General features: G+C 42.2%; 1 protein-coding gene across 1 annotated transcript in view; it reads left to right on the plus strand.

Annotated features, from left to right (window-relative positions):
- skic3 (SKI3 subunit of superkiller complex) overlaps positions 1-15,253 on the plus strand; it is a 148,878-nt gene that overhangs the window by 49,338 nt on the left and 84,287 nt on the right. Inside the window, exons 11-15 of the mRNA XM_070884850.1 lie at positions 3,352-3,488; positions 8,392-8,475; positions 8,795-8,898; positions 11,524-11,650; positions 13,413-13,592. Of these exons, the coding sequence (XP_070740951.1) occupies positions 3,352-3,488; positions 8,392-8,475; positions 8,795-8,898; positions 11,524-11,650; positions 13,413-13,592 (632 nt within the window). The remainder of the gene's footprint in view (positions 1-3,351; positions 3,489-8,391; positions 8,476-8,794; positions 8,899-11,523; positions 11,651-13,412; positions 13,593-15,253) is intronic.

Here is a 15,253-nt window from a genome sequence, read left to right on the forward strand (position 1 = left end):
AGCTCTTATCTTGTGTAGTAACCTTTTATGTGGCACCTTATCAACTGCCTTCTGGAAATCAAATACACTACATCTACTGGTTCCCCTTTATCCACCCCACTAGTTATATCCTCAAAGAACTCTAGCAAATTTGTCAAACACGATTTCCCTTTCATAAAACCATGCCGACTCTGCTTGACTGTATTATGATTTTTTAAATGTCTTGCTACTACTTCCTTAATAATGGACTCCAGCATTTTCCCAATGACCGATGCTAGGCTAACTGGTCTATAGTTTCCTGCTTTTTGTCTCCCTCCTTCCTTAAATAGGGACATTAATATTTGTGGTTTTCCAATCCACCGGGACCGCTCCAGAATTTTGGTAGATTACAACCAATGCATCCACTACCTCTGCAGCCACTTCTTTTAAGACCCTAGGATGCAGGCCATCAGGTCCAGGGGACTTATCCACCTTTAGTCCCATTAGTTTGCCTAGTACTCTTTTATATGTTCATCATTATGATCTGGTTAATATTGCTATGGCTCTGCGTGTGGCTGCAAAATATTTTTCACCAATTTATGCACACATCTACAAATTTTACTTGTTTGTTCTCGTTCCTTGATATATTCTGTACCAGTCATGCTGGAAAGGATACCACCAAGCGAACTGTCAAGAGAACCATTTTTTATTTGTTGTTTTCACCTGGAAAAGCAATGTCCTGAGGCCTATACTCAGCCTTGTCGCTGATACAGCTAGATTTCTGAACTGCCATTCCCCCACCCCATCACAAATATTTTTTCCCTCGTTGTGCCATTTTATCAGACTATTTAAACAATTTCAAATGATCACAACCAATAAAAGCTCATCTTCCTCTTCCCAAACTTCCTCTCAGCTTGTTCCTGTACCCACACTGCCGGTGTACTATGCTGCTTTTATTTTATAATGGAAGAGACAATGAGAACGATAACTCCTAGCAAATTATAAAAGCAAAATACTGCAGATGCTGGAATCTGAAATAAAAGCAGAAAATACTGGAAATCTCAGCGGGTCAGGCAGCACCTGTGGAGAGAAAAACAAAGTTAACGTTTCAGGTCAATGGCCCTGTGTCAGAACTGGCGAATGTTCGAAAAGAACATATTCTTAAGAAGCACTGAAAGGGGGAGAGGAATAACAAACAAAAGGGAAGGTCTGTGATAGGGTGGAAGGCAGGAGTGATTAGAGACACACCAAGGAATGATGGGCCGAATTGAAATGGTAATGGCCGGAGTTAGAAAACGGTTAATCTCGATAGGGTGTGAATGATGGAATAATGACCAGCTGCCATTGGAGACAAAGAGAAAAAGCATAGGCTCAAGGGGACGGGGGTGGGGGGGGCGGGGGAGGGATCATTCTGCAGTCACCCCAGCACCCCCTCCCCTTCCCATGGCACCTTCCCATGCAAGCGCAGGAGATGCAACACCTGCCCTTTTACCTCTTCCCTTCCCAAATACTCCTTCCAGGTGAAACAGCGATTTACTTGTACTTCTTTCAATTTAGTGTACTGTATTCGCTGCTCACGATGTGGTCTCCTCTACATTGGGGAGATCAAGTGTAGAATGGGTGACTGCTTTGCGGAATACCTCCGTTCAGCCTGAGCTTCCGGTCGCCTGTCATTATAATTCTCCATTCCCATTCTGATATCTCCGTCCTCGGGCTCCTAGACTGTTCCAATGAAGCTCAACACAAGTTCAAAGAACAGCACCTCTTCCCCAGGGCCCGACCTCCATCCCCGCCCCCTCCCCTCCTCCACCCCCACCCCCGCTGCGGCCCGACCGATCTCCCCTACCCACCTTCCTTGGCCCAGGAAAAGGCGTTCCGAAATCCGGAAATATCCGGAACCGCCTCGGTCGCGAGGTTTCCGGATTTCAGACGTCACACCTGTACAATTTTTGGAGATCTAAAATGAATTGATTAGTAATAAGAATTATTTGTAGTCTGAGAAAATCCATTAACTATACCGTTATTCTGGTGGTTCATGTTACTTTATAATGTGATGTATAAAACAATATTTGTTGAAAACTTCCCTCAGGAAATTGAAACTTGACCTGAGTCATTGTTCCATCATATCCCATGGTGTATTCAGCTTGCTCAAAGCCACTCATTCAATGTAGATTTAAAAACCTATTAGATGATGAGTAGATAGGTTCAATATTTCTGTAACTTTTTTGACTTGTATCTTAAAGTGTGTTTTAATTTAAGCAGTGTTTAAAGTTATTGGTGTGTTGGTACTGTTCTGTTCAGTTAAAAAAATATATTTATCACAATGTACTCTTACAATCTTTATATCCTGTTTATTTGTACTAGTTAGATTATTTATTTCACGCTTTAACCGTAGTCAAGAAGGCAGCAGGTGACCTGTCGCCACCAGAGCCACAATACTGGCCTCTAGAAGCTGCATGGGATTAACCGCCAGTGTCATCTCCTCCTTGCCCCCCACCACCCATCACCATTTCTTCACTCTCCAATCCTAAAAGGAAACACCTAGTGTCTCCAATATGCAAGTGGATGATACTGAGTAGTAAGCCACATCCTAAAATTCTAGAGTTCAACATATTGGTGCGCCATGACATTGCACTACCTATGTGTACAGAGACAAATAAAATTCATTACACTCCTTGGGGCTGGATTTTTGGCTTAAGATTTCGGGAATTTAATGGCGGCGGGGCAGTCCTGATACCACCTAGAAAACTTTTATGCCTCGGTCTGCAAAATTGGGCAGCTGGGCCCCGAGTGTGGGGCAGAGCACTAAGGGAGGCGTTGCACACCTTTCTTGGGACGCTTGGCGGCTTCGCATGCGAAAATCCTGAGCTAAAGAACGGGCCTCGGAGTGCTCTGAGAGGTCTGGGGTGGAAAAAAAACACCAAAAACATTTCCAAAAAAATACTTCACGCCTCCATCACATAAATCTCAAAAAAAAATCACACTTACCTGAGGTCGACATTATTTACCTCTCTGCAGCAACTATAGCTTAGACCACCCGTTTTCACAAGCGGTCCCAGCATGTCACTCTATGCAGTGCTACAGGTTGGGTATGAAGCAAAAATCGATCCGGTGTCACAACCAGGGGCGTTGCACACCAGTTCGCCTCTTCTGGACGGTAATGCTCCACATCCTGCCGAAACTGGCCCCGAAAACTGGAAGCGAGAACGGAGGCGGCCAGGAGCGGAAAATCCAGCCTCTTGTGTTTCTGGTTCGAAATGATCTCATTAAGTTCCAGCTGTAAATTTGTTGATCCAATATTAAGACTTTTGTATATATATTCACTGGAGACAAATTAGGAGCTGAAATTCCCTTGAGTTTTCAGTTTCTCTTGGTTGTGATTCATGCTTGTAGGTCTGAAATGGTTGGAAAGCAGTGTTCATGATGGTAACATTCAGCAAAAATACAAGTTGCTTCATTTGCAAGCAGAAGCTATGGTCCGATCTGGTGGCCCAAATAATGCAAAGGAAGCCTTTGACATCTTAGAACAGGTATGACACTCTGACAGAAAGTCCTGCGCTGTTCCCAATGTGACGTCCTTAAGCTTTTACTATTATCGTTAATATAAATTGCATCTACAAGTTTTGCAGATGATTACTGGTGTGGAGGTGGGGATGAATCTGATTACTTACCCAGTGGATCGCTTGATGTAGTACTTCATATTTTAACTTTCATATTGATTGGACAAAGCAAATTGGCCAGGGTAGCCTTGAGGAAGAGTCCAAGTCAGCATGGATTTATGAAAGGGAAATCATGCTTGACAAATCTTCTAAAATTTTTTGAGGATGTAAATAGTAGGGTGGACAAGGGAGAACCAATGGCTGTGGTGTTTTTGGACTTTCAAAAGGCTTTTGACAAGGTCCCACACAAGAAATTAGTGTGGAAAATTAAAGCACATGGTATTGGGGATAATGTATTGACGTGGATAGAGAACTGGTTGGCAGACAGGAAGTAAAGAGTAGGAATAAATGGGCCCTTTTCAGAATGGCAGGCAGTGACTAGTGGGGTACCGCAAGGTTCAGTGCTGGGACCCCAGTTATTTACAATATACATTAATGACTTAGATGAAGGAATTGAATATAATATCTCCAAGTTTGCAGATGACACTAAGCTGGGTGGCAGTGTGAGCTGTGAGGAGGATGCTAAGAGGCTGCAGGGTGACTTGGACAGGTTAGGTGAGTGGGCAAATGCATGGCAGATGCAGTATAATGTAGATAAATGTGAGATTATCCACTTTGGTGGCAAAAACAAGAAGACAGAATATTATCTGAATGGTAACAAATTAGGAAAAGAGGAGGTGCAACGAGACCTGGGCGTCATGGTTCATTAGTCATTGAAAGTTGGCATGTAGGTACAGCAGGCGGTGAAGAAGGCAAATGGCATGTTGGCCTTCATAGCGAGAGGATTTGAGTATAGGAGCAGGGAGGTCTTACTGCAGTTGTACAGGGCCTTCGTGAGGCCTCACCTGGAATATTGTGTACAGTTTTGGTCTCCTAATCTGAGGAAGGACATTCTTGCTATTGAGGGAGTGCAGCGAAGGTTCACCAGACTGATTCCCAGGATGGCAGGACTGACATATGAAGAAAGACTGGATCGACTAGGCTTATATTCACTGGACTTTAGAAGAATGAGAGGGGATCTCATAGAAACATATAAAATTCTGATGGGATTGGACAGGTTAGATGCAGGAAGAATGTTCCCGATGTTGGGAAGTCCAGAACCAGGGGTCACATTTAGGACCGAGATGAGGAGAAACTTCTTCACTCAGAGAATTGTGAACCTGTGGAGTTCTCTACCACAGAAAGTTGTTGAGGCCAGTTCGTTACATATATTCAAAAGGGAGTTAGATGTGGCCCTTCCGGCTAAAGGGATCAAGGGTATGGAGAGAAAGCAGGAAGTTGCATGATCAGCTATGATCATATTGAATGGTGATGCAGGCTCGAAGGGCCGAATGGCCTACTTCTGCACCTATTTTCTATGTTTACATAGAGTGTATCCAGGATAGTTTCCTTGAACAATACGTTGCAGAACCAACCAGAAAGTAGGCTATCTTAGATCTGGTACTGTGATGAGACAGGATTAATAAATGATCCCGTATTAAAGGATCCTCCAGGAATGAGTGACCATAACATGGTTGAATTTCAAATTCAGTTGGAGGGTGAGAAAGTTGGATCTCAAACCAGTGTCCTAAGCTTAAATAAGAGAGACTACAAAGGTATGAGGGCAGATTTGGCTAAAGTGGACTGGGAAAATAGATTAAAGTATGGGACTGTTAATGAGCAGTGGCAGATATTTAAGGAGATATTTCATAACTCGCAACAAAAATATATATCAATGAGAAGGAAAGACTAAGAGAAGGGATAACCATCCGTGGCTAACTAAGGAAATAAGGGAAGTTATCAAATTGAAAACAAGGGCATACAATGTGGCCAAGACCAGTGGGAGGCCAGAGGATTAGGAAACTTTTAAAAGCCAGCAAAGAACGACTAAAAAAATAATATAGAGGGAAGATAGATTATGAAAGTAAACCAGCACGAAATATAAAAACAGATAGTAAAAGTCTTTACAGGTACATAAAAAGGAAAAAAGTGCTCAAGTAAATGTTGGTCCCGTAGACAATGAGACTGGGGAATTAATAATGGAAAACAGGGAAATGGCAGAGACGTTGAACAAATATTTTGTATCGGTCTTCGGGGCTATAGGGAGGGAGGAACTTAATACAGTCACTATCACTAAAGATGTAGTACTCAGTAAAATAATGGGACTAAATGTGGACAAGTCCCCTGGACCTGATGGCTTGCATCCTCGGGTCTTAAAAGAAGGGGCTGCAAAGATAGTGGATGCATTGGTTGTAATCTACCAAAATTCCATGGACTCTGGGGCGGTCCCAGTGGATTGGAAAATCGCAAATGTAACGCCCCTATTTAAAAAAAGGAGGCAGACAAAAAGCAGGAAACTATAGACCAGTTAGCCTAACATCTGTCGTTGGGAAAATGCTGCAGTCCATTATTAAGGAAGCAGCAGCGGGTCATTTGGAAAAGCATAATTCAATCAAGCAGAGTCAGCATGGTTTTATGAAAGAAAAATCATGTTTGACAAATTTGCTGGAGTTCTTTGAGGATGTAACGAGCAGGGTGGATAACGGGGAACCAGTGGGTGTGGTGTATTTGGATTTCCAGAAGGCATTTGATAAGGTGCCACATAAAAGGTTACCGCACAAGATAAAAATTCATGGGGTTGGGTGTAATCTATTAGAATGGATAGAGGATTGGCTAACTAACAGGAAACAGAGAGTCAGGATAAATGGGTCATTTTCCAGTTGGCAAACAGTAACTAGTGGGGTGCCGCAGGGATCGGTGCTGGGGCCTCAACTATTTACAATCTATATTAATGACTTGGATGAAGGGACCGTGTAATGTAGCCAAGTTTGCTGATGATACAAAGATGGGTGGGAAAGCAATTTGGTTGTGTCCTCTTCACAATCTACAAAGGGATATAGACAGGCTAAGTGAGTGGGCAAAAATTTGGCAGATGGAGTTTAATGTGAGAAAATGTCAGGCTATCCATTTTAGCAGAAAAAATTGAAAATCAAATTATAATTTTAATGGAGAAAAATTGCAAAGTGCTGCAGTACAGAGAGACCTGGGGGTCCTTGTGCATGAAACAAAAAAAGCTAGTATGCAGGTACAGCAAGTAATCAGGAAGGCAAATGGAAGGTTGGCCTTTATTGCAAAGGGGATAGAGTATAAAAGCAGAGAAGTCCTGCTACAACTGTACAGGGTATTGGTGAGGCCACACCTGGAGTACTGCATACAGTTTTGGTCTCGGTATTTAACGAAGGATATACTTGCATTGGAGGCTGTTCAGAGAAGGTTCACTCGGTTGATTCCAGAGATGTGGGGGTTGACTTATGAAGATAGGTCGAGTAGGTTGGGTTTATACTCATTGGAGTTTAGAAGCATGAGAGGTGATCTTATTAAAACAAAAGATAATGAGAGGGCTTGACAAGGTGGATGCAGAGAGGATATTTCCACTCATTGGGGAAACTAAAACTAGGGGTCATAGTCTCAGAATAAGGGGCTGCCCATTTAAAATTTAGATGAGGAGGAATTTCTTCTCTCGAAGGGTTGTAAATCTATGGAATTATCTGCCCCAGAGAGCGGTGGAGGCTGGGTCATTGAATATATTTAAGGCGGAGATGGACAGATTTTTGAGCGATAATGGAATAAAGGGTTATGGGGAGCGGGCAGGGAAGTAGAGCCGAGTCCATGATCAGATCAGCCACGATCTTATTAAATGGTGGCCTACTCCTGCTCCTATTTCTTATGTTCTTCTAACTGGATTTCTACAGTTTATTTGCCAAAAATATTGTAATTTTAAATTTTTCAGAAACTGTCAACCTTTTGGTTTAATATATTGCTCTTTTATAAACTTGCGCGTTGCCATGAACACATGATGAGGTGTCATGGTTGTGTGTGATCATAGTGCTGCTGAATCCTGATCATCTGTTGCACTTAACATTAAACAGCAGAATTTAGTGTTAGACTAATATGTTCCACTTACTGCTAATATCTCCTTTTAGTTCACATACTTAAGGGAGGTTTTATAATCACTTTGAGTTGATTCTGCTACTTTGTATGAACTCAGAAATAAATCAATGGGCTAGAAATTCGGTTCTCAGCGATAACAGAATTTTTTCGCCAAAATTACCGTTATCGCTTCGCTGTCGCTATCGGGCCGGAAATTCAAGCTTCAATTTGCGCAACGGTAAAAATCGGCATTGCATGAGAAATCACGGCACAAACGGCGATCCTCGCCAACTTTAGTCCGAGGTCAATACCGCTGCGAGTTGGGCCCTTGGGAGGGCGGGAAAACACCTAAATAAATTAAATAAATAAATAAATTGGAAAAAGCAAACAAAAAAAATTCTCAAAACATTTACAAGACACTTATGTATCAAATAGCTGCAAAAGAATTAAAACAAATAAAAACTTTAACTTACCTTTTTTGCAGGTCTTCATACTTACCACTGCTCCAAGGGCTGCAATGCAGCTTTTTACATGTCGGTCTTTTTTGAGCAAAATATGGGTGTGCACCGAGCCAAATTTTTTGCGGAAACGCTATTTCGGGTCTTGCATGGTGGCGCTCCTCTCACCAGCAGTATTTGAAATCCGCCACCGCAAAACGTCGCCGAATTTTCCGCCAACTGAGTTTTCGCCAAAAAAGGCGAAATAGCACCAAAAACCCGGTCACAAAATCGCCGAATTTCTAGTCCAATGAATCTACCAATTGAGCAAGAGTTACTTTGTCCAGAGTAGGAATTGATATGTTCCAGATAGGTTAGAAACAATCAATTATCTTTGTGTAATACGGTGGATGTTGCTACCTTTCCAGCTTCCTAACACCAATGAACCAGTACGACTTGCCATGAAAGGACAAGCTTATTTGAACAAGGGTATGATGAAACAAGCATCTCAGGTTGGTTTGTACTTCAAATTGCTAAGTAATGAAATGTAAATGTGCATGAAGTTAATGTTCCAACATTATTTTCATTTTGCGAATGTAACTGCAGCCTGCTGTTTTAAATACTAGCATTTTATTCCTAGTAAATAGGTGGGGAAAGAATTGCAGCACTAAAATTAAAATTATAGTAAAATGATGTATATATAATTGAGATCTTGGTGTTTTTGCTGATGTTTCTTCCCATCAGTAACAATCCAATTATATTACAGATAATCAGCAGAATTTTGAATCTTTGCTGAAAGATTAAGTAATTTTTCCTCCATTCACCTGATAGATTGCAACAGATCTTACCGATTCTTATCCTGATCTGGCTGAGACATGGGAACTCCAAGGCCTTATTAATTATATCCAAAAAAATTATATGCAGGCAGAACAAAGGTAAGAAAGGTCATTTAACTTTGAGCTCACCTTGTGCTTACAAACAACAACTAAGGTACTTTTTTCTTAACAGAATTATGTATGATAAGTTTGATGTTAAAAAGAAAAGTTCCATGTAGTGAAGATGTGGGTTTAATTTTTCAATTTAGAGAATTAGCTAGATCTGAATTATAAAAAATCTTACTAAGGTTAGCAAACCAAAAGCATTAAAAGCAGAATAGTTATGAAGCTTGTATTGCTAATGGCAATTTTTTATAAAGGGGGCACTACTGAATTTAATTTCCCTTCCACCTCCTCACCTCTCCCCACTTCTGCAGTTGTCTCTCTTCTACAGGAGTGCAGACTGCACTGTACCATTGATGCCAGTAGCATTTTGATACCTCACTCAAATAGCCATCTTTCCTTTGTGAATCTGGATAATGAATATTGGCAGTCTGTTTGAACATGAGTGGTCTTCCAGCTAAGGCCAGTCTTGTTCTTGCCTGACATCTACACGTGGTTGCAACCAAGGTCATTCATTATATGAGAGTCAATAGTGCGGACCCCGATTTGTTTTGCCCATCCATTTTCTCAATCTGAGAATGGGTAGCTCAGCCCAGAGATCAAACCTGGGAACGTCCAGATCAATGGTTCAGTAGCGCACCATTGTTCACTCATCCACCAGTTGATCTCCTGTGGTGTTATACATGGGGAGTCAAGATCAAGTACATTATTCAGGTCAAACAATTTAGTGGACGGGAGCATAATTGGAACCGGGGAGGAGAGGGAGACTGTCAAGAGGATCATCGAATCATAGAAATTTACCGCACAGAAATTTACCCACAGAAAGAATCTGGAAAGTGAATATTGGCAGTCTGTTTGAACATTCTGTCTGCCGGCTGATCCAGCCTAATCCACTTTCCAGCTCTTGGACCATAATAGCCCTGTAGGTTACAGCAGTTCAAGTGCATATCTAGGTATTTTTAAATGCGGTGAGGGTTTCTGCCTCTACCACCCTTTCAGGCAGTGATTTCCAGACCCCAACCAGCCTCTGAGTGAAAAAAGTTCTCCTCAAATCCCCTTTAATCCTTTTACCAATTACTTTAAATCTATGCCCCTTGTTATTGACCTCTCTAAGGGAAATAGGTCCTTCCTATCCCTCTCTATCTCGGCCCCTCATAATTTTATACACCTCAATCAAGACTCCCCTCAGCCTCTTCTGTTCCAAAGAAAACAACCCCAGCTTATCCAATCTTTCCTCATAGTTAAAATGGATGGGGGGTGGTGGAAAGGCAGGAAAACAATCTCAGCTGGGTGGGTGGGGAGGGTGCGGGAGGAAGGCGGCCCATTTTCTCTGCTGATAGATCTGCCCTTCCCAACCACCAGGTTTTCATTGAGCATGCTGAGGTGGGGATAGATGTTATATGTGCAGGAATAAGGGCGAAGCAGCAGTCGATTCAGGGATGGAGTGCATTCATGTCGACAGGAATTTGAAATTTTAGGGGATCGACTTGTACGCGAAAAGGAGAAGTATAATCTAAAGGTAGTTTGTTCCATTCATGGCAAGAATAAATTGCGGCCTAAAAGATTCTTGGGAGGGAGACCAGTTGTTGCCATGAAGCCTGAACGTAAATACAGCAGAAGGGTGTGAAGGGGAGTTCACAGTCTCACGTTTGGTGGTGGAGGGAAGGAGTAGGAAGAGACCTGCACGGTTGAGGAGGCAAGGTGCCGGCGAGATTGGTGAGAAGGACAAGCCAAGCACTCACTCTGAGCAGGGATACAGACCTTGAGCAAAAGTGGAATCTGAGGATGGACAGGGAGCTTGGTGGGAAACTGACAGCTCCAAGTGACCTGTACAGCAGCAAAATTTTACTTTACTATCACATTTCCTCTATCTTTTTCACATTTCTTTGCCAACACTTGAGGCTCAGAACCTTAGCTTGCTGATTGGCGCCACCAAGTGGCAAAAGCAAACCAGTCCATGCAGACACAAACTCAATATAAAGTATCAACTATAGTTAATGGTTGCTAACCTCAGCTAAAACTTTAACATCAAAAAACCCTATGTCACACTACCATCTGCAAGTATGTTTAATGTAAAAATGTCATAAAGATAGTTGATGGGTTTTCAATGGATTTTGAAGTTGAATGTTGTGATCTGCCTACCATTTTTCATTTCTAGTAGCCATATACATACTATTACTAAAGACAGTTGAAAATAACACATTTACAAGTAATGTAAAACCATCTGAGTTCAGATGATTAATATAAAATTTGCCCTTGTGCAGTATTATGCACCAATGATTTATCACTATTTTGGCTCAAGGTGAAGCTAAATCGCTGACATGGTAACGTTTCCAAAATGCTCTTTCATTGCTGTCTGATCTGGTGACTTAAAAAAATCGTGAAATCAACTGCATGACAAAATTGCCCAGAATTTTAAAATTTGATGTGATGGGAAGGAACATGACATCCTCTATTGGCGCCACCAGGTGGCGAAAGCAAACTACTCCATGCAGACTCAAACTCAATATAAAGTAGTAGCTACTGCATCAGTTGTAAGGGAATTACTACAGTTAGTGGTTGCTAATTATTTCCTCTTTGGAAAAATAAAGCCGAATAACATTTTGACTTGTATCCCTACAGTTTCCAGAAAGCTGTCAAAATAAAAGCAGACTGTGGAGAATATTACTACTACCTTGGATTAACTTACTGGTTCATGGGGGAGGAAATGAGAAAAGACAAAACTAAAACTGCTACACATTTGTTAAAGGTTTGTGAAACCACAGTGATCTTTTATACAATGTACAAATTCTACAGATAAATACAGGTGCAGCGTCAAAAATCCAGAGTTCCGGAATCCAGAATGTTCCGGAATCCGGATTCCAGACCGATCGGTGGCAAGGTTGTCAGGAATCCGTAAAATATTCCAGAATCCGGACCCGTCGACCTCGGGGCTCCACCCGCTGCCTGACTTCTGGCCTTGCCCCACTTGTCGCCCCGCTCGCCTTGCCTCTTGCCGACGCTGGCCTTACCTCACTGCCACTCATCTAGCCTCGTTCGCCGCCACTGCCCCTACCTCGGGGCCTCCTCCGCGGCAGGGCCCGCCCGGACACCACCTCCGCGGCGGGGCCCGCCCGGACACCACCTCCGCGGCGGGGCCCGCCCCCCCCCACCCCCTTCTGACGTTCCGAAATCCGGAAACACCCGAACCTGGGATCTGGTGTTTCCGGATTCATGACATCAGAAAGACGATTGTAAGCCCGGAATCCGGAACGGCCTCGGTCCGAGGGTTCCGGATTCTCAACACTGCACCTGTATGTACTTGTTTCAATCCATGCTGATAATAATGTATAGATAATGTGTTACCTGACCCATTAAGAACACACCTAATCACGTTGAACGATCTTCCTCCAGCATCTAATGTGTGTAGATAGATACAGAGGAATGCCATTTAATCCATCTTATCTCATCACTTAAAGATGACTCTGCAATCCCTTCCAATTTTGTTATTCTGCTGCTCGTTAAGTAATTCGTCTCCACTACTCTACCCAGAAATCTACATTTTTATTCATTCATGTGGGTGTTGCTGGCAAAGCCAACATTTATTTTCCATTTCTAATTGCTTTTGAAAAGGTGGTGGTGAGCCGCCTTCTTGAACCGCTGCAGTCCATGAGGTGAAGGTACTCCCACAGTGCTGTTAGGGAGGAAGTTCCAGGATTTTGACCCAGTGACGTTGAAGGAACGGCGATATATTTCCAAGTCAGGATCTTGTGTAACTTGGAGGGGAACTTGGAGGTGATGGTGTTCCCATGCACCTGATGCCCTTGTCCTTCTAGGTTGTCGAGGTCAGGAGTTTGGGAGGTGCTGCCGAAGAAGCCTTAGAGAGTTGCTGCAGTGCATTTTGTAGATGGTACACACTACAGCCACAGTGTGCTGGTGGTGGAGGCAGTGAATGTTTAAGATGGCGGGTGGGGTGCCAATCAGGCGGGCTGCTTTGTCCTGGATAGCATCGAGCTTGAGTGTTGGAGCTGCAATCATCCAGGCAAGTGGAGAGTTTTCCATCACACTCTCTACTTGTGCTTTGTAGATAGTGGACAGGCTTTGGGGAGTCAGGAGGTGAGTCACTCACTGCAGAATACCCAGCCTCTGACCTGCTCTTGTTGCCACAGTATTTATGTCCAGTTAAGCATCCCAATTCACCACCCGTTTTTCCTCTGCCTTGTGCGCAGGGAAGAGAGCCGGTCCCAGATCTATGGACAGGCTATTTCATGCAAGTAATAACATTCAAACAAATGTATTATACAGAGAAATTGAGGATGAATGAAAACACACAGTTGTAATCCATCTATCAACTTGCTTATCCTTCAGTCTCTGTTAGTATGTTTAATACTACCTAATCGTGCCTTCAAAATCTTGAAGAAAATTACCATTTTGATGACGTAAACCAAGTTTTTTGTTTCAAACTGTTGCCAGTTTCACTTCTGACTTGGATACAGACTTACTTATCTTAAAACTTTTTTTCCCAACTGCAGGCTGCCAAGTTGGACACATACAATGGAAGAACATTCTGCTACTTGGGCCACTACTATCGAGACATAGTACAAGATAAAAGCAGAGCCCGAGGCTGCTACAAAAAAGCCTTTGAATTAAACAACAGTGATGAAGAAGCAGGAGCAGCAGCAGTTGATCTCAGTGTTGAACTTGGAGATATGGTACTAACCATGCTTACCTTATTTTTTCAGAATACCTTTCACTGCTCAAGGATTTGTGATTGAAACTAAAAGTTAGAATTGTAAATTGGTTTCTTGGATCACAGTACTCCACACTAAATGTATCAGCCTGGCTTAGCAGTAGCATTTTTGACTCTGTTTTGAAGGTTATGGGTTTAAGTTCCATTCCAGGACTTGTGAACATAATCTCGGCTGACATCTCATTGTAGTGCTGAGGGAGTCAAAGATGCAGTCTTTTGGATGAGATGTTGAAGCAAGGCCCTGTCTGCCTGCTCAGGTGATGTAAAAGTTCTGCTCTCCTCTAATTTTGCCCTCTTGAGCATCCCTGATTATAATCACTCAACCATCGGTGGCTGTGCCTTCAGTTGCCTAGGCCCTACGCTCTGGAATTCCCTGCCTAAACCTCTCTGTCTCTCTACCTCTCTTTCCTCCTTTGAGACACTTCTTAAAACCTGCCTCTTTGACTAAGCTTTCAGTCACCTGCCCTAATTTCTCCTTATGTGGCTCAGTGTCAAATTCTTTGTCTCATAATACTCCTGTGAAGCGCCTTGGGACGTTTCACTACATTAAAGGTGCTATATAAATACAAGTTGTTGTTTGTAGGACTTTGCTGTGCATAAATTGGCTGCTGCATTTGCCTACAAAAAAAACTACATTTCAAAAAGTAAATTAGTTGGAAAGTCTTAGTGGTAAGAAATGCAATGTAATTTGTTTTAAACATTTTTTCATTTTTTTAATTTGTAAACAGCATTATTTTAATCTGGTATGATTCAAGTATCTGCATATTAACAGTGACTACACTCTAAAGTAATGCATTAATTTTGAAATGCTTTGGGATATCCTGAAACACATGATAAGATGCTACTTCAATAAAGGTGTTTTTTTTTCCCAAACAACCATCCTTTGTAAGTATAGACAGTGAGTGTTAGTCAGCTGTTCAACGTGAGAGCATTACAGCTGAGAGATATCCTGTCCTAACCTGATATTCCATCGTGTCCACTTCCAGCTGGGTCACTGGATAATGATCAGACACTTGAACTGTAGCTGATTTTTGTTTTTCCTCCCTCCCCACCCTTTAAACAATCTGCTGAGGCTGAGCTTAATATCACTACTGCCACTCCAGTTGACATCAGTTAACTCCGCAGACCCCAGGGATTAAACTGGTCACCTTTCTAGTCTGTATTACACATGTTGCATTAACCAGGGGAGCTCTTATTGTTAAAACTTCTATATTTACCCATATTGTAATTTTTGTATGTTTAGTTTTGTCAGAAAAATGTTGACATTAAATAGGTGTTGACATTAAACTTGCATTTATATAGTGCTTTTAACATAGAAAAAAAAAACCAAAGTGCTTCATAGGGACATAGTCAAAAAATGAACGCTGAACTAAAGGAGATTAAGAAGGGTGATCAAAAGCTTAGTCAGAGATGGGTTTTAAGGACGGTCATAAAGGAGTTATGACAAGCAACTATTTTTAAAGGTACTTTTTCTTTTTCCTCCTCTTCCTTCCTTATTGTATCCCTGCATGGAACTGTGTGAATGTTATAGGGTGACTGTCACTGTTGCTTTATTTCCCTGTTGTGACAAAATAGCCGGATGTGCACTCAGTATCTTCTAATAATGGCACAGCTGATAGCAGT

The sequence above is a fragment of the Pristiophorus japonicus genome, chromosome 1, assembly GCF_044704955.1.
Source record: "Pristiophorus japonicus isolate sPriJap1 chromosome 1, sPriJap1.hap1, whole genome shotgun sequence".
Lineage (NCBI taxonomy): Eukaryota > Metazoa > Chordata > Chondrichthyes > Pristiophoridae > Pristiophorus > Pristiophorus japonicus.